Source organism: Ixodes scapularis, unplaced genomic scaffold (assembly GCF_016920785.2).
Source record: "Ixodes scapularis isolate PalLabHiFi unplaced genomic scaffold, ASM1692078v2 PGA_scaffold9__187_contigs__length_104089568, whole genome shotgun sequence".
NCBI lineage: Eukaryota > Metazoa > Arthropoda > Arachnida > Ixodida > Ixodidae > Ixodes > Ixodes scapularis.
This window is the reverse complement of record NW_024609884.1, coordinates 95,129,805-95,148,290: the sequence shown is the minus strand read 5'-3', so window position 1 is coordinate 95,148,290 and position 18,486 is coordinate 95,129,805. Positions and strand designations below refer to the sequence as shown.

The following is an 18,486-nucleotide window of genomic DNA, read 5'->3' as shown; positions in this document are numbered from 1 at the left end:
ACGCAAGCGAAAGACAACTCGACCTGTAGCTCTTATCAGGATCCGCCGTGGAAGACACGCACAAAACACAACAACAATAATTTTCGAACAAAGCTATCTCGTTTACCATCGGAAATGTGCTGCGCAGTTGCTTCGCCTCGTTCTCCTTCATCGTGCGGCGAAGCACAAGGTAGGGGCAGACGAAACCACCTTTGTGGATTGAGTAGCCCTGAATTTGCTTCTTGTTTCACTTTCTGCGTTCGACCCAGAGCAGAAACTGGGGCAATTAGGCCCGCCTATTGACTGGCCCACTCCCAGCGCCCACACGTCTGCCCCTAGAATCGTTTCCTGGTTTCCCATTGGTCCATCGACGCCGTCTGCGTGACGTTACGACGCACGCTCCGCCTCCCTTGAAGGAGAGAGACAAATGAGACGGCCTCCCCGCGTCATGCCATCTTCGTCCCATTTATCAGGGGCGAAACAAACTAAAGGGCTAGAGAACATTTCAAGTTCGGTTCCGAGCGCCGAGTCAAGTTGCGCGAATGATATAGCAACGAAGGGGAAAGAAAAAAGAGGAACGAAAGCACGAGAGGCGACTTGGGAACCGGCGGCGGTATTCTTGGGTCAACCGTTGACACTTTGGAAACTTGGAGACGCGGGTCCGGAAATGACAGGGAACGCATGGCTTCTGGCGCCGTGGCTTCTTGCGTTGACCTGCCACGTGGGCGCCGTTGACATCAACATAGGTGAGACTCTCCTCGAAATATTTCGGGCCCTTTGTTGGCGCCGTGACGCAGGGATATCCCCAGTCACGACGCGCACGAAACGTGGACGACAACACTCACCTAATGCGCGCGAAAAAAATCCCTGCACCGCCACTAATCAAAAACAAAGGCGAATGAACAAGATTGAAGAAATAACGCTTTGCTAATAGCCTCATTTCAATGTACAATGAAACGCGTCCCGTGCAACTGGAGACCTGGCAACCGGGCAGACCCGCAATTCACGGGGAATTTTGAGAGCATTTGGGTCGATTGACCGTCTTCCAAGTTGTTGGTTCGAAACATTTCGGTACGAGCTGCTCATGAACGCGACTTGAGCGAGCCCGACCACTTTGCTCTCGAGAATAGCCCGCTCGAATCAGCACTTACCTAATGGCGTATCGTGATCCTATAGAAAGGCTCTCAATGCGGCGTCTCGGAACAAGTTGGATTACAATAACGGTCCATTCACTCATGGGCGTGTGCTTACGTTTCCTTACGTTGCGTCATGAGTCACCGAGACATCCGTGCTTTGTATGTCGCTTGCGGAGCTACTATTTGAACTGGTTGCCACGCTTCACACGTACAAAGCACGAATTTCCCAGTGACTCGCGCCGTAGGTAGACTTCCATTCTCGTGACGTAGTGCAACGTAAGGAAACGGCGGGAATGGACTTTTAGACTGGGTTCAGATTGTGCATTCACAGAAGTGGATCTTGTGCTTTTTTATATTGCGGCACCGCTCTGGGAAGACCGCCACTCGGCCTTTAAACCGGGAGCCATACAGGAAAATCACCAATAAATGAATCACAGACGTAAAACGGTACCTTTTTGTGCGTGTGAAAAACGCTCGCTGGTCTAGGCTCTTCTCGCTCAACACGCGGATGGTGAATCGTTTGGATTGAATGAAGGGTTAGAGTGAATGACAATTATTACATTTGTATCCAAATTTGTGCGTCCTTTGCCGCAATTTTAGGCCTGTCACACGGCCTTTTTTTCGTACCAGCGCAACAATGAATTTTTTTTTTTTCAAGAGAATTGTTTTTTCCTTTGTCCTTTGCTGGGTTGGCGTGGTGGACAAAAGTCACGTGCCCATATGGCTTCCAAACGTGATTCAGTTGAGCAAACTCTCGCGCCACCTGCTAGCTCATCTAAATGCTAAGAGCGCTACCAAATACGTTCCACAGCACTGTCAAATGAATTTCTTGAGATGTAAACAGTGGAAGCGAGAGCTAAGCAATGACTCTCTGTATTCGCCCTTTTTTGTTTGCCAACAAACTCACTGGCGCCGTCTGCTGGGTAGCCCTGGCATACTTCTTTCTCAAGTATATAATCTAATTTTTTACTCATCATTTTTTTTTACCTTAAGAGTGAATTAAGTCTGACAGTGGTATAACTAAGTGACCATTTCCAGAAGATAACGTATATATTGGATGTGGCAAATACTGCGAAACCCGCCGTTTAGTTTCGAACTGGGAGTGGTTGGGGTACTGCTCATCTTATGTTGTAATAGAGTATATTAGCGCCGAGGTGTTTCGGTGGCGCCCTCCTGTGGTTTATTTTCGTGATGTCACGACCAGGATGTGCCCCGCCGTGATGTCACAAGGTGTTTTCCTGGCTACTTATCATCAGTTGCGAACTACAAGTGTGTGGAAAAAACACGAAGAAGCTCGGAGTCATCCTATTTTAAACAAACACTGTCAAAGTTGACAGTCTGTCACTGCTCTTATTTCCGCTGATGTAAGCAAAATTAATCCAAATAAAGATGTCATGGTGAGCGTTGGGCCCATCGCGAATGACGATCGCAGCGACGCTTTTGATCGGGTACGTCGCCAATAGTAGTCGACCGGGCGCTCACCGGCGCATGCTGTGTCGGGCATTTCGGACGAAAACCCTACGCTCTCACAGCGCGTGAAGCGTGACACACACGTAAGCAAAAATCACGTCCTGTCGCGCCGCCAAGCGGGGTAACCATAGCAACCGCCGCCGACGACACGATGCGGCCAAATGCGGCGCCACTACGTGATTACGCCGCACAGCGTCGCGACGCGACGCGGTTTTTGAGCTCACGCGTGTTTCACGCTCAAGAATATATTCTGAAGCCTCGCGTGCTTCTGCGTATTACCGGATTCACTGACACTGTTTTTAAATAATGTTACTACGATTGCAAGAAAAAAGAAGAAAAAGATACATTACGAATTTAGATTACTTGTTCTTAAATTATAAGAATTTTGTCAGTAAAAATTGCTTTTGAACTGAAAATAGAAATTGTTTCTATAGTCTTCTTAGTTTCTTGTCGAGTTGTGATTTGTTGGACATTCTCTGTTTGAGCCGATCTGTTCTTCCAACTCATGTGCCGCCGAAGCACTTCTCAATCGTGCCTTCATCAGTTGCCAACCTGAATACTGGGAGGTACCCGCGCCGCACGCGCTCGCCTTATAAGCAAAAGTGGTCCCGTCTCTCTCTCCTTCCAAGCGGAAATATTACTTTTCCGCTTTGCTGCGTGGGTTAAGGTTGGCTTGCAGCGTGCTGGTGTCATCGTTCTGGCTAATGTGTTACGTGGTGCCATTTTCTGGGCCGTGTTTCTGCAAGTTCAAAAATATTGGTGAAAGCTAGCGAGTTGAACTTGGATACTTAAAATACTTAAAATTGAAAGAACGTGGTTGTCTTGTGCTTGTTCTCCGCGTTTTATTTTTTTTCGATTTTAAGCAAAAAATAAAATAAAAATATGTATGCATGTTCTTTCGTCGCTTCACGTGTGATCGTTTGGTTTTCATTTCGTCGGTTATGTCTTTTATGTAGCGTTTTTGTTATTGTTCATGCGCATTCGTGATGTTTGGTATGGCTCGGTCATGTGAGTTTCCTTTCTTCGTTGAGCATTCTTCTTCTTTTTTCATCTGGACTTACTGAATCGGGTGTACGGGGAGAGGGGCTGAGGAGGGGACTGTCTCCTCATCAGGCCTGTCTATGCCTTTTGTGACTGCACCACGTATATTACTTGCCCATTGTCTTAATACAATATTTTACTCTATTTGATAAAATATACCGAGCTTGTAATCCGAGTATGGCGTAGTTAAACACACGTGCAAAGTGCTATTTGTGTGAAATTATCGCTTCAGAAGAGTCACTGCCCTGTATCCTCCAAAGCACAGACGAACCTTTGACACGAAATGGCACAAGAGCTCGCGCATGTGCTGCACGCTTGTTCGAAAGGATTCATTGCAAATATGTTGCCCTATCCGATGCCCTTCGAGTGCAAGCACGTTCAGCACTCGGGGTAGTGTAAAAATTGTGCGATGATCACACGACGTGGTGCGTGTAAACAGCGGCAGGTACGCTGCTTATTCCAGATATGACGACGACGATCGGTTGACACTGCGTCGATCATGCGTCATGCGATGCTCTGATATTTAAATGACGTTGCCTTGGTTTAATGTGGATACGTTGTTGGGGAATAAATGATTTTAAGGTCGCGTGATGTGTTTGTCTTTTATTCGATTTTACGCGACGATTTCTTGAGTATCGGGATTTGGCGAATTTCGACACTGAAGATCGGAAACGATAACCTATTGCGAAACCGACGATTAGGCAACATCCGGCACCGCATAGTGAATTCCGCCGAAAGCCATCGAAGGGTATTTACCACGGCTAAAAAAGACGCGATCGCATTTTTTTTTTTTTTTTTTGTAACGCTGCTGGATTACAATTATTTAGTGGCTCAGATTACACTTCCCGACCGCGTGACATCACGGCCCGGTCATAAAACCGAGCCGCGCGCTCTCGTGATATTTTTTGTTTTTTTTTGTTTACGCTTACGCCGTTGCGAAACCGGAGGACGGGAGTCTATAAGGAGTATTCACTGGGCGCCATATGTGTGGGTGCTGTCTAGAGTGCATGCTCAGAACGAGCCCCCATTAATAGGCTGCTAAGACCGGCAATCTTGAGGGTGCGGAATGCACGTTACAAAAAAACTGTGGAAGCTCTCCATCAGCACGCGCTCAGCAGTCGCGCACACAGCTATGGCCGTCAGTGCATACTTTCTATACTCCGGTTCACTTTATGTTGTGCCACAGAAAAGGCTAGAAGCGCGGGCTCATAGCGTTGGCTGCTGCCTTTAATCCGCGACAGCGTGTGCCGCCGAGATGTGCCCTAGAGAAAGGAGCTCGCGCCTGTAGCCTTTCCTGCGGTACATCATAAGGTGAAATAGACTATTGGGGAGGAGATGATCAGACCGTGGCGCCCCAAGCGGCTAACTTCAGAACTACACAGATGGGGACAATAAATACAATGACTCAGCGCTCGGCTGACTTAACCGAACGCGGCGTCAGCGTTCGGCACGAGTTCGTGTTTTCCGGTGAGGGAGAAGGGGGCTCTTTTGTTACCACTCCGGCCTGCATGAACAATGCAGCATGCACGGTGCCCAGCTCAGCACAAAAGCAGAAGTGGGTCGAGCTCGCATTCTCTGACGACTGCTTTCGGGAGAGATCCGGTACTTAACGTAACTTCGTCTATTATTAGCATTTTTAAATTACACTGTGCCCTGCGCTCGATTAAAGAATATGACATGGTCATGCCCACAAGGCCTTTTGGCATGTGCACAGGCTTTGTGTTGGGTAAACAACTAGGTGTGGCGACAACAAACGGTTCAGAGCGCCCCCTATAGTTCGATCTCCTCGCCAATAACACTTGACGCTGTAAAACGAGCAGCGTTCACCCCTTGAGTTGTGTTGTATCGGTAAGTAAAGAAATACATCCGGACCACGGTGTAAGATAATACTCTTCAGGTGAGGACAGCGCGCTCCTTGCGACGGGCCCGATAAAGTTCGCTCTTCACTCTCTCTCACTATGGTTTCAAGCGGCGCCGGCAGGTGACTCGTCGACCCGTGGGCACGTACAAGACGGCTCGTGCAGCCTCATGCTCCACACGCGCAGAGCTCTAGCGAGGTTGTTGCACGTGCAGAAAGACCACGGTGTACCGGGGTGTCATGGCAACGAGATACTTTTTTTCGCTCTCACACAGTTTCGCCGTTTGGCCGCCGGCGACACTGTCAGCCGCGGGCACGGTGGCAGCGGAATGATGCAGCCTTTCGGATGCCCGTCGAACGAACACTAGATAGGCAAGGCACATAAAGATCGCTCAGCACTTGTCAAAGCATAGCTTTAAATGTGCCGTTCCAGCGTTCAAGAATCCCGTTACTCTGGGGGTGTCTGGTGCTGAGAACCTGATCTGCACACCGAGGTGGTCAAGGAGCTCATTCGTGAGTTGGGAGGTTAAATTGGTTCCCTGATCGCAGCAAATCAGCTCAGGCACCCCATAACGCGAAAGCACGTCCACCAGCGCCTGACACGTGGCTTTTGCCGTAAGTGAGCGCCGGGGTATGACCTCGGGCCATCGCGTACACAGATCCACGACAGTTAATGCATATTTGTGGCCACGGGCCGAGCTCGGCTCGAGCGGACCGATACAGTCCATGTAGACCGTCTCAAAGGGTCGCTCGGGCCTCGTCAACGGAGTTATCGGGACCCGGTCTTTAACTTTCCCTCGGCAGCATACCTGAAACTCGTGACAAGCCTCGCAATGCCGTTTCACGTCAGCGGCCATCGTTGGCCAAAAGAAAGCACTTCTAATCCGCTGTTTAGTTTTCCTTTGCGAGAAATGCCCCCCACACGGGGTGTCGTGTGCCAGCCGTAATACCTCGGCATGACGAGACTTCGGCAGCACCAGTTGCATCTCTTTTTTCCCTTCAACTTCCTGTTCATAAAACAGAAGTCCATTCCGAATTACCATGCCATGCGTTCCGCAACGCGCCTGTTCCCATAAGGATTCCAGCGGACTATCCATCTTTTGCTCCTCAGCAAAAGTCGGATCAGCTGCTTCTGGGGTGACACTGGTCACCTGCGGACTCATATCTTTACCGGCTAGTTCTAGGCCCAGCGGCACGCACATTAGGTCGGCGGACACCTTGTGTCCGAACGCCCCCCTCAGACTGACCTTGCCTTTCCCCTGGCCGCGTACCTGATCAATCACAATACTCGACCTCAGCACCGTTACGTCCGCGCCCGAATCTAACAAAGCCTGGAACGACACGTTTCCTGTTTTAAGAGTCAACCACGTCAGCCCCGTTGCCTCCCCGTCAGCTTCAGCTGCGACAGGTGCTTCTGTCGGTTGACCCACCGGCCCCACCGCCGCCCTCGCCGTAAGCTTCGGCGCGCCCGACCGCCCGGCCTCGGCATGCCCTTTATCTCCGACGGGCCTGCTCTGCGGAAACTCGTTGCGATAGTGTCCTTGCTTCCCACATGTATGGCACCTGACAGCGCTCGATCGATCCCATGTTCCTCTTCCTGCAGCGGTCCCCTTATTGGACCTCTGGTCTTGTTTTGAAACAAATTGTTTCCCAGTGCTCTTCTCACGTTTCTCGAGGCCTTCACGAGTTCCTCGTTTACTTTCCCCGAACCTTTCAGCCAGCTGCGCCAGCTCCTTTGGCCTTAGCCAGTCCTTAGTCTCATTTTGCAGGACATACATGCGCGCGTCCTCCGCCATGAGATGCTTCATTCGGTCTGAAATTATCAATTTCCGCAGTTCATCAACTGTCTCAACCTCCCTGCTTTCTAAGTAATAGCCGAATATAATGTCGAGCTGGGTTGCGAACTGAAACCACGACTACGCGCTTTCCTTGCGTGGTTTGTAGAATATCCGCTTGTACTCTTCCGGAGTCATTTTTAGCTCCGAAAGGACCAGCTCACGCAGCTCCATGAAAGAGCGCACTCTACCGCCGGCTCGACTAGCGACCATTGCTCTGGTCTTTTCTCCGAGAAACGGCAAAATGATCGCTCCTCGCGCTTCCTCGGGTGTCTCACAGCTATTCATCATCGTCTCAGCGCTCTTAAACCATGCCGGAGCGAGGGCTCCAGACTCCGGCATCGGCGCGAGGACGGCGCGGAGTTCTTTCGCGAGCTCCCCCATTTTCGTCGAGTCCCTCGAACCCCTTTCACTCCTGCTCTGAATCTGCGCCAGCTTTGCCCTTTCAATCTCCAGTTTGAGTTTCAGTATTTCGAGGGTCCTATCTGATGGGCCAATGCCCACTGCCTCGTCGGCTGTTCCCGAAGTTAACTCTTCGCCACTTTCGTCCTCATTACTGTCTGCACCCGAAGAGCCGCTCTTCGTTTTAGACCTAGTGACCACGGACATTGTGAGCCTCGGAGAAAACAACCCTGGGTCTTACCTGGCAACGAGGGTCTTGCCGTGTCGTCACAGTTTCCCGGAGCGTCCCTGTGGCTCCGCCGCGATGATTCCTTCCGTCTGTCTTGAGTCCTTGACTCCCGGAGCCTCTCGCTTGGATGTCGCTCCGTCCGCCGCACACAACGCAGCAGGCTATGGCCTCCGTCTTCTCACTCAGATGTTGGCGGGGCTCACCGTCAGCTGACGTTGTGGCGTTCTCCTTGAGTCCCTTGACTCCCGGAGCCTCTCGCTGGGATGCCGCTCCGTCCGCCGCACACAACGCAACAGGCTGTTGCCTCCGTCTTCTCACTCAGATGTTGGCGGGGCTCACCGTCAGCTGACGTTGTGGCGTTCTCCTCACAACCCGTCGCAGAAAGTCAGCGGGATCCTGTCGATTGCGCCAGTCAACTTCCTCGCCCATCCCTATACCACCAGGTCCAGGCCCGGCGAGGAAGTTGACTGACGCATTCGAGCAGATAATTTTTTTTAAGCGCAGTATCGTTCATCCTAGGAGATGAGCTATGACCTATATTTATTTTGAAAGAAATCTTAAGAGGCCCAGTGATTCTATCACCGCACGCCGTTACGGTGCTCAGTCACATCGAAATGGGTGGGGATGAAACCCGGGATCCCTGCATGCATTTTGCACTTCGATTTTCTAATAATTTATTATTCAAGCACAAATTTTGCGGTGATGTAAACCCGAAAAAAGAGCATGATTTGCAGGAATGTAAGCGTTAGTTTCCTAATGGCATTGCTACGTCGAAGGAACATTACGATTCGCTTTTTGGGTACATATAAACACGCAACGCATGTAGCCCATAAATTAATTTTCAAATAATTTTCCTGCTCACATGAACAATTAATATTTCATTTATTTCTATGTATGACAAACGGAACACGCTGTGAAAGAGCGTTTGTGCGCAGAAGGGGCAGACGTGTTCTTAGAGACGTCTTAACGATGCCAGCCTGATTCTTCCATTCACACGTTTGAGCGGCGGAGCGGTCAGATCTCGTGCTTTAGTCTACTTAGTGAGAAGACCCGTCTCGTTAGTCTTTACTTTTTGCGAGTTCAATGAAAACATGAGGGTAGGCTATGTTGGTTCGAAGTATTTCAAAGGAATTTAGGAAAAGCGTCAGAGACGCCAACAATTCGCTTAGCTCCAAAAAGCCAAATCTGTCCGCGAAACATGGGCTGCCGCATTTTATGGGCCTTATATATACCGGGTGCTTTGTTTTTTCATTCTTTCAAATTTGTTTAAAAACAGACGTGAAAGCTACACTTATGCGGTTTGTGCAGGTGAGTTATACGGCCAAGAGCACATAGCATAGTGAGATAGTCGCTACTATTAGTCGGCTAATTAAGTAAAATTTGTTAATTAACTTTTTAATTATTGCAAATAGACATATAGTCCCAATTAAAAACTTACTGAGCATCATCGAAAACCACTAAATCAATTATTCTTAGAAGGGTATAACGCCGGGACAGCATTTTACGGCGTTCCGTAGAAACGCGACATTTGGACGCGTTTCTAGATTTCGGTTTCTCATAGGAGCGCATCTTTGCGCCCGCGGTCCTGCTCCCCGGTGGTCGCGGCGCGAAGCCACCTCCTCGCCTCCCTCGTAGAATGGCGGGAAGTAGGGCGCACGTGTGTTGCGCGTCTCAGCCACTGGGGAGCAGGACCGCGGGCGCGATCCTGCTCCCCAGTGGCCGATAAGAAACCGATATCTAGAAACGCGTCCAAATGTAGCATTCTTACAGAACGCCGTAAAATGCGGCATTATATCCTTCTAAAAAGAGTTGATTTAGTGGTTTTCGATAATGCTCAGCAAGTTTCTAATTGGAACTACGTTTATTTGCAGTAATTAAAAAGTTAATTAACAAATTTTACTCAATTAGCCGACTAATGGTTGCGACTATCTCCCTACTATGTCCCCCTGGCCGTATAACTCACCTGCACAAACCGCATAAGTGTAGCTTTCACGGCTTTTTTAAAACAAATCTGAAGGAATAAAAATAAAACCTGTATGAGCCCTATGAAGTTTTATATATTTATTCGGGTCTGCAGTTACAAAGGGCCATCTTATTTGTTCCATCATCGTCACGCTAATTTTTTCGTTCGCGTCTTTGTCGGAGACATAGTAATTTTTGACAACTTATTCAACGTCGGAACTTGACGTTCAGTGAAAGTGCTCTTGAACCGTAAACAGAATACAAGGTGCTTCCGTCGCATGTCAAGATTAACCAAACCTAAAGAATATTTCTGTGTTTATCCCGACTACGCCTGTAAGGATGGATAGGCGTCCTCTTGTTCATCCTGTAAGGATGAACAGGCTTGCACACTGTTCTGGTAAATAATTACAGAATTAGTATTGATGAAGTGATCACTGTATAATTAGCCCCCGAAAGAATATAAAAAAGACTTTGATGCCAACAATGGTAAAAATAAATTGCTCGATTGATCGGCCTAGGAGAAATTAACGAATCAATTATCGAAATGAGTCGATTATGACCGTATCGATTCCGTCTAATCCGTGAACATTTACCACTTGGCTCAGCCTACGTGAGCCACAGTGCAGGCGTGAAAAATACGACGGTCGGAAGGCTTCCCCCGTCTGGTGCCGAGCACTCGGTCGTCCCGTCATCGACGTGGAAGCCCACAAAAGACGACGGACAAAGCGAGCACGCCGTCCCTGACGGAGCCTTCGATCGCTCTTTTTCTTGCGGCCGCTGTAGTGAGAAAATCTGCAATCAATACAGCGTGCAGGCGTTGCATGTCCGAACGAGAGGCTCCAGTCCTGGCGTGAACACTGAGGTGTCCGGCCCGATGAACCGTCAACAAACCGCGGCGTGCGAAGCAACACCGGAGCTTATGAACGGCAGAAGGCTTTCGTGACTCATAAACGAACTTTCTCGACCAAGCTTCCAAGCAAACTTGTAACGATCAATTTCATCTTGGAATTGGATGCGTGAGAAGAGGATTGAAAAGTTTACTTGAGAAAACGCGAAAAGGGGCTCCGCAATTTTCTCAGCTAGTGCTTACGCACTGGTTTTCTTTCACCCGCTGTAGGGCAACAGCACATGCGTTAGGCTTCTTTAAGATTCTGGGAGCACGTTAATGCACAGGGGAGGAAAACAGGAGGGTTGCATTGTTCATTGACAACACATGAGGGGATAAGTGGATAAGGCGTGGAGGCAAGGGAATTTATTAGACAAACGATCGAGGCAACATTCGCAGAACTTGTACCGAACGAGAAGGAACAGGACACAGACAGCGACACGGCACAAAACGAGAACACTAACGAGACAACTGAGACTACCACGGGGGAATGGGACAGAGCAGGAAGTAAAGTACCTGAGGGAACGGCGACAGGCCCAGATGGCATAGGAATGAGACTAGTCAAGACACTAGGAACAAAGAGAAAATTAAAGTTAAGGCATGGGGGAGAGGTACCCAATGATTAGGAACTAAGCAAAATAAGATTACTGTATAAAGGTAAGGGAAAGAAGAATAACATAACATCATGCCGATCAACAACAGTAACTTCGGTCCTGTACAGACTAGCGATGCAGGAAGTAAAAGGAAGAATGGGCAGAAAATAATTTTGGTGAGCTACAGAACGAGTTTCGAAGAAATAGAAGATTGAATGATAAATATTTTATCATCGCTCAATGTATAGAGGTGGCACGGATGAAAAACAAATGTTATGGATAACATTTCTAGACATTAAAATGGGCGTACGATACAGACAAACCTCTGGGTACTGCTGAGACTATGATTTAGGCGCACATTTAATGAGGATTTTATGAGATACAAAAATAATAAGGTTGTTATAACATAAGAAGCAGAAAGAACAGAACCGGCAGATATAAAAAAAGGACTCCGGCAGGGTTGTCCATTATCGCCTCTGCTTTTTATAATATACCTAGGATTCCGCGTTTTCGGTTTCTATTTTTTCAAAATTCGGCGTACTTTTTTCGGTGTTTATTTTTAAATCATATTTTCGGTTTTTTTCGGCGTATATTTATTTCCACAAAATTTTATCGGCTTTTTTCGGTGAATATGAAACAAACACCAACGTACACCGGATATGATCCTCCTTGTAGCTCTGATATTTGTGATCACTCAAAGAATAGCGGCACAGATGCATTGTAAAGAAATTGACACATTATTTGGCAAATGTTTGCAACTGTAAAAGAAACAAAAAAGAAAACAACAGAAGTACAGACAAGGTATATATGAAGCCTATGCCCAAAATACATGGAACTTTACCTTCTGCACATCCGGATTACGTGATCTTATTATAGTACACACACACATACTTTCGCATGTTCTTGTTGATTCGCACTCTTTATCTACTGTTATATGACCCTGAGCTTCGAAAATGCTCTCGCAACGCTAACACTGGACACGGGCAGGCTGATGAGATGGAGCGCTGCCCGAGCCAAGATCGGCCGATTATTCAACCAATTGTGACCACCAAAAGAGACACGGTGCGACGTTTTGAAGCACACCACCACATGCAGAGCTTGCATCAAGTCAGTCTTCCTTACAACGAGTTTGAAAACATGTTCGTACACAGGGGCGGATTCGGAGGGGGGTCCGGATGTCCTGACCCCCCTCTTGATTTCTGCATGTGTAAAATTTAGGGCGTAAAACGAAGAAGAGGGGGGGGGGGGGTTCCTAAACATATGCTACGCTGACCAACACCTGACCCCCCCCCCCCCCCCCGCCCCCGCCCCCCCTCAGGAAATACCTGCATCCATGGCGGAGTCATGGGGCATTTCGCACATCACGTTTCCATTTATGATGCGTACATTAAACCAAAGCGTCGTGATGGCATCCGTGTATCCCATGCATTCGGACTCGTTTCGATAGACACTGTCGTTCCACTTTTTCGCCACGGCTCTGCGGTACGAATGAAGGTCAATGTGACCTTTTCCGGTTAAAACTGAATTTTAAAAAATGGAATTGACATACTTTTATCGGTTTTTATTGGTTTAAATCGGAAGTGCCGAGCCTAAAAACTGACCTTTTTCGGTTAAAACCGAATTTCTGAAAATGGATTCGGCGTACTTTTATCGGGTTTTATCGGTTTAAACCGAAAACTCCAAACCCTAAATATACCCGAGTAGAGTAGAAGAGAAATTAGAACAGTGCAGGTTTTCATGTGTCATAAATGGAAAGTAGGGAAAGATTAAATCAAGTTATACCACGAATGTTCTACGCAGACGACATTGTACTGTTAGCAGATAGACGGGATAGGTTACAGCAGCTGATTAAGACCTGTGGAGAGGAAGAAGACCCTCTGGGCCTGAAATTCAGTGGCTAGAAGTCGGGAACAATCGTTTATAACGATGAGAACGCGAACCCGCTGAAAATACAAGACCTTTTATTAGAACACACAGAGGAATATAAATACATAGGAGTATGGCTGAATGAGGGAAAACAATACTTAGAAGAACAGAAAGAATATACGCTAAATATAGGAAAAAGAAATGCAGCAATTATGAAGCCTAGAGCACTGTGGAATTAAAATAGATATGAAGCTGTTATGGGAATATGGAAGGATTCATTGGTACCAGTAATATCTTTTGGTAAAGCGGTATTATGCATAAAATCTGAGGTCCAATCGAGTTTAGAGATCTGGCAGAGGAACGTGGGCAGACGGGCATCAGGGCGCATGGGAACACACGAAATGAAGGAGTGCAGGGAGACATGGGCATCGTTCGAGGTTACAGAGCCGATCAGTAGGTTGAAACTCCAACAAAGACTAAACACAATGAAGAATACACGAACACTTAATGGACAAACTGGACCCGAAAACTTAAATTTAAATACCAACAGCTAATTTCTGGGGCAGAGCAGACAAACTCGGCAAAAAAGTAAGTAAAAAAAAGCTGAGGTAAAAACAAAATGTGCGGGGAAAATAATGCAGGGAACGTCATCTTTAACTATGTTTAGCCCCGAGAAGATAGAGTGGTGCTACCTGGCGGCTCCTTGTTGTGACGTTGCATCAAGGATCATGTGACCGCTTCTGCGCTTCGTTTGTAGCATGCCGACTTGGGAAGCAATCCGTTAGAAGTAACGGATTACTTGTAATCTGTTACTTTTTCAAGTAAATTTGTAATTGCCACGTTAATTTTTTCGGAAGTAATTTTTAGTGTAATTTTGTTATTTATTTATTTATTTAGTAATACTGCTAATCTCAAATGGAGATTATAGCAGGTGGGGTACAAGCATAATGAAACACAATACACAAAGTCAACTGTACAGGCACTCACATCCTCCGCCACACAGTAACAGACAGAAAAAAAAAATTATTATACTAAACGCGCGGCAAACAAATCAAGAGATACCGGCTCAATTCTCTCTTGGGGAAGCTCGTTCCACTCCTCCACGGTCCGTGGAAAAAACGAATATTTAAAACAATTATTACGAGGCATGAATGGAACTATGGAAAAACTATGTCTTTGTATCGTAGAATAGCCCTGTGAAAAAAGTTATATAATCTTGCACAATAATTTTATAATACCCACGAATAATCTGATTAAAAAATTTTAATCTGCACACCCGATTTCTTTCAGTGATCGGATGGAGGCCAGCTCTTTGGATAAGATTTTGTACTGATGTCCTCCCATATGAATTAAATATGAACCTAGTGGCTTTGTTCTGAATTCTTTCTAGTTTTGTCAAATTTAATTTTGTAAATGGGTCCCATATTACGTTACCGTATTCTAACATAGGCCGAATGATAGTTTTATAAACTAGTAATCTCGTGTCGGAGGTGGAGTATTTTAGAGTTGTTTTCAAAAAGAAGAGTTTACGAAGAGTATTCGAAGTAACGTAATCAATATGCTTATTCCAGCTGAGACGGTTGGTTATCCAAATGCCTAGATACTTATATTCTGAAACCTCTACTAGGCTGTGGTTTCCTACATTATATTTAAACTGGAGGGGCTTCTTTTTGTGAGTTACTGACATAAAAACACTTTTCTCATAATTTATGCACATCTGCCAAGAGCTACACCATTTATCAATCAAATCTAAGTCTTTGTTTAACCTATATTGATCACTAGAATCATTTACTTGGTAATAAACTACACAATCATCAGCATACAATCTCAGTTTACCAAAACTATTATTCCCAATGTCATTAATGAAGAATAAAAGAGGTTGCGGATCCCCCGAGTCCCCTTATACGACGAAGTATTGTTCAAATCGACGTCTATAAGAAAGGTATTCCACGATCCAATTTACAAGTTGATCATTTTTAAAAATTTCGCGTAATTTGGTTGCTAACTTGTTATGCGAGACCTTGTCAAAGGCCTTCGCAAAATCTAAAAAAATAACATCAATCTGATTTCCTTTATTTATGGAGGATGCAAAGTCATGTGTCATTTCTACTAACTGTGTGGTTGTGGAATAACCACGCCTGAAACCATGCTGTTTTTGTGTAAGAACGGCATTCTCTTCAAGAAATTCAAAAATATGGTTATGAATAATATGTTCGAGTAGCTTACAGGACGTACAGTCGCCGGCCATATGAGCTCCCCCGGCCAAACGCCGACCGGAGCAGCGAAAATCCCGCACGCGGCGCGTCGAACGTTGCTGCGTTTTGGGAGCCGGGCTATTGGGACCAAACCATTCCGTTATCAAAGGGGTGGAAGCATAGCTTTTATCAGGATTCCAGCCTTTTCAAGTGTGAATCACAAAAGCATGTCTGATTAGAATTGCCGCCTTCGGGTGTTGGCCCCAAGTGTTCGGAGATGATGTTATAACTGCTGATAAACTGGAGCTTGCTTCAGACGTAGATAAAGCAGCAGTATTCGATCGATGCTTACAAATCTAAAAACCCTATGTTTGATATGATATTAGGCAGGACAACAATGATCCCACGGCAAGCGAGAAGTGGCCGACCAGGAAGCCATCTGCAAAGTCATCGTGTAGAGAAATACCCTTGGCGAAGCAACACGCTGCTGAGCCCAGAACAGTAGAGTCTCCTCGATAAAACGCGTTTGTGAAAAGTGCCTGAATCTTTATTTTGCTTCGACACAAATCTTTTTTTTCTTTTTGTAATCTATAGCATATCCTTATAGATTAAATAAATTATTTCAAAATCGCTTGTCATTGTCTAGTCAAGGTTTCAGAAAGCTTGTGCATAAGATTATTCTTCGGGCAGGAAATATTAAAAATGACTAACAGGTTTTGCAAATAAAAAAAAATTTGCATTTAACACGTCAGAGATATTATGCAGTGAAGAATTTCGATAAGCCGTCTGCGTTTACCTGCAACCGGAAGCGGGATTGTAATCGGCCGTGCTTCAGATTCACGTTCCAAAACGCGGAACGTCCTGCGTCCACCCCTTTGGTAGTGGAATGGTTTGTTCCTAATAGCCCGGCTCTCAGAACGCGGCAACGCTCGACGCGCCGCATGCGGGATCTTCGCTGCTCCGGTGAACGTTCGACGGGGGAAACTCATATGGCTGGCGACTGTACAAATAAGCGAAATTGGTCTATAGTTGGCGACGAGTTGCTTGTTCCCTGTTTTATGTAATGGTCTAATTTTGGCCGTTTTCCAGTCCTTTGGGAGGGAGCCTTCAGACAAAGATGTTTTATAAATGATAAATAAATACTTAGATATCCACTCAGCGTACCGCCTAAAAATTGCATTTGGCAAGCAATCGGGTCCCATAGACTTCTTTTCGTTTAGGTTTAGTAACATATTCAATATCCCACTCTCACTTCAAACTAAATCTGAAATACTAGGCAAGCGTTCAAGCTTTATACAGCATGGCATGCTTCCATTATCATCTGTAAAAACGGACTTAAAGTGATCATTAAATGAGTTGGCAATTGCGGTATTATCATTCATAACCAGACCGTCACTAATAAACATATTAGTGATAGGGGAGGACGGCTTAATGTGTCTCCAAAACTTTCCGGAGAAGTTCTAATAAATTGACTAAGTGTAACGTTAAAGTAAAAAATATTGGTAACAGAACACTTTAATTACTGGCTCCTTTTTAAAAATATTAGCATAATACAGTAATTGGAGCAATACGAACAGAACATTCAACAGCATAAAGACAGCAAGCTCAACAAAACAGAAAACATCAGGAAGGGTAGAATAGCTGAAAAGAAAACACGATTTTTTTGTATGGCCGGTCACTGTAGAACCTCTACAAAAACGGGCAAGGCATGTACAAACATATGAAAGGCAAAGATTAAGTAGGACAACGCCGACTAGGCTCCCCGTCGCCTTCCATCGTGTTTTTCTTCGTCTCCCAGGCAGAACAAAGCTCTTCCTGTTTATTTGTTGTTTTTTTTTTTACACCGTTTCACCCTAGCCAACTTTTTTGACGTGTCCCGCCACCTGCACAGACATCAAACGCGGCTCCGTAACCCCTCGATCCGCGGGTTCTCAGTTCGAGTAACAGTAGCCTCGCGCGAGGGGGTCGAATATCCTCTTTGTCTTTGTTGTGCGCTACTGTATCCTATCACGCTCTTGAGGCACGGCTGAAAAGCGCCCAGCGCGAGGCTAAGAGCATCGTCTTCGAGGGTACGGACGATACCTCTTTTGGTTTACTTGTCTGGGTATGGTGGTCGAGTCCACTCCTCACTTTACAGTCAACTGTCAACATAAAGGGGGGGGGGGGGGGGAGGCCATCTAAGGAGTGCTGACAGAGAGAGAGAGAGAGAGAACGCGTAATAGTGGTGTGATCCTCTATTGTTTTGTGAGACCGATGGCCGCCGCTTCTCTCGCTCTCTATGCCCTCCCCTCCCTTGGCCTCCACGAATATTGGTATGAGAGTGAGAACCGATGAACAATCGATAACCCATAACCTCCGCTTTTTCTCTGACTGGGCGAGTGGGTTGCCATATACCTTGCTGAACTGATTTCTGTTATAGTTAGCTTTTGCTTTCTTAATATCCGCACTCAGCCTGCTCCTCGCCTTTCTAAACTCTCGTAATATAGCGATGTATCTTGTCTTATTGAACTTATGATATTGTTCATTACGTGCCTTAATTATAGTTTCTATAAATCAGATTAGATCCAAGGTTTTTTTTTTTACTTTTTATATATTTTAAATTTTTGCAATGAAAATGACAGCTTATAGCATTTCTGTAAAAGGTCTAAAAACATTGTATAATTTATTTAAGATACTTTCAATCAGTACCTAAGCCCAATTTATATTCGATACCAGGGAACAAAATTTCTCAATACCATTTTCATCAATGTTCCCACGCATTGTAACAGTATTATTAGGGCTCAACTTCGAGGATATTGTCACGGGTGGTGATCAATAAACAATAACTAAACAGAAAGAAATAAACGTTTAATGTGGCGAACTTGTGCCAAAACTAAAAGGGTACAAAGATAATAACAGAGCGTCGCGGGCGTCGAAGTCGGCGTAGCAGCACAGTCGAACGCTGGGGCGAAACTGACTGCAGATCGTCACGCGGAGCCCCTTATGTACACGTGTGGGCTTCTGGAAGGATCGGCGTAGAAGGTTCGGCGTGTAG

The 18,486-nt window shown here is 46.1% G+C and overlaps 1 protein-coding gene across 1 annotated transcript in view; it reads left to right on the top strand.

Annotated features, from left to right (window-relative positions):
• The first annotated feature begins 646 nt into the window (after positions 1–646).
• The window catches only part of LOC121833815, a 31,830-nt gene continuing 13,990 nt past the window's right edge, over positions 647–18,486 (top strand). The window contains exon 1 of the mRNA XM_042287468.1: positions 647–725. Within this exon, the coding sequence (XP_042143402.1) occupies positions 647–725 (79 nt within the window). The remainder of the gene's footprint in view (positions 726–18,486) is intronic.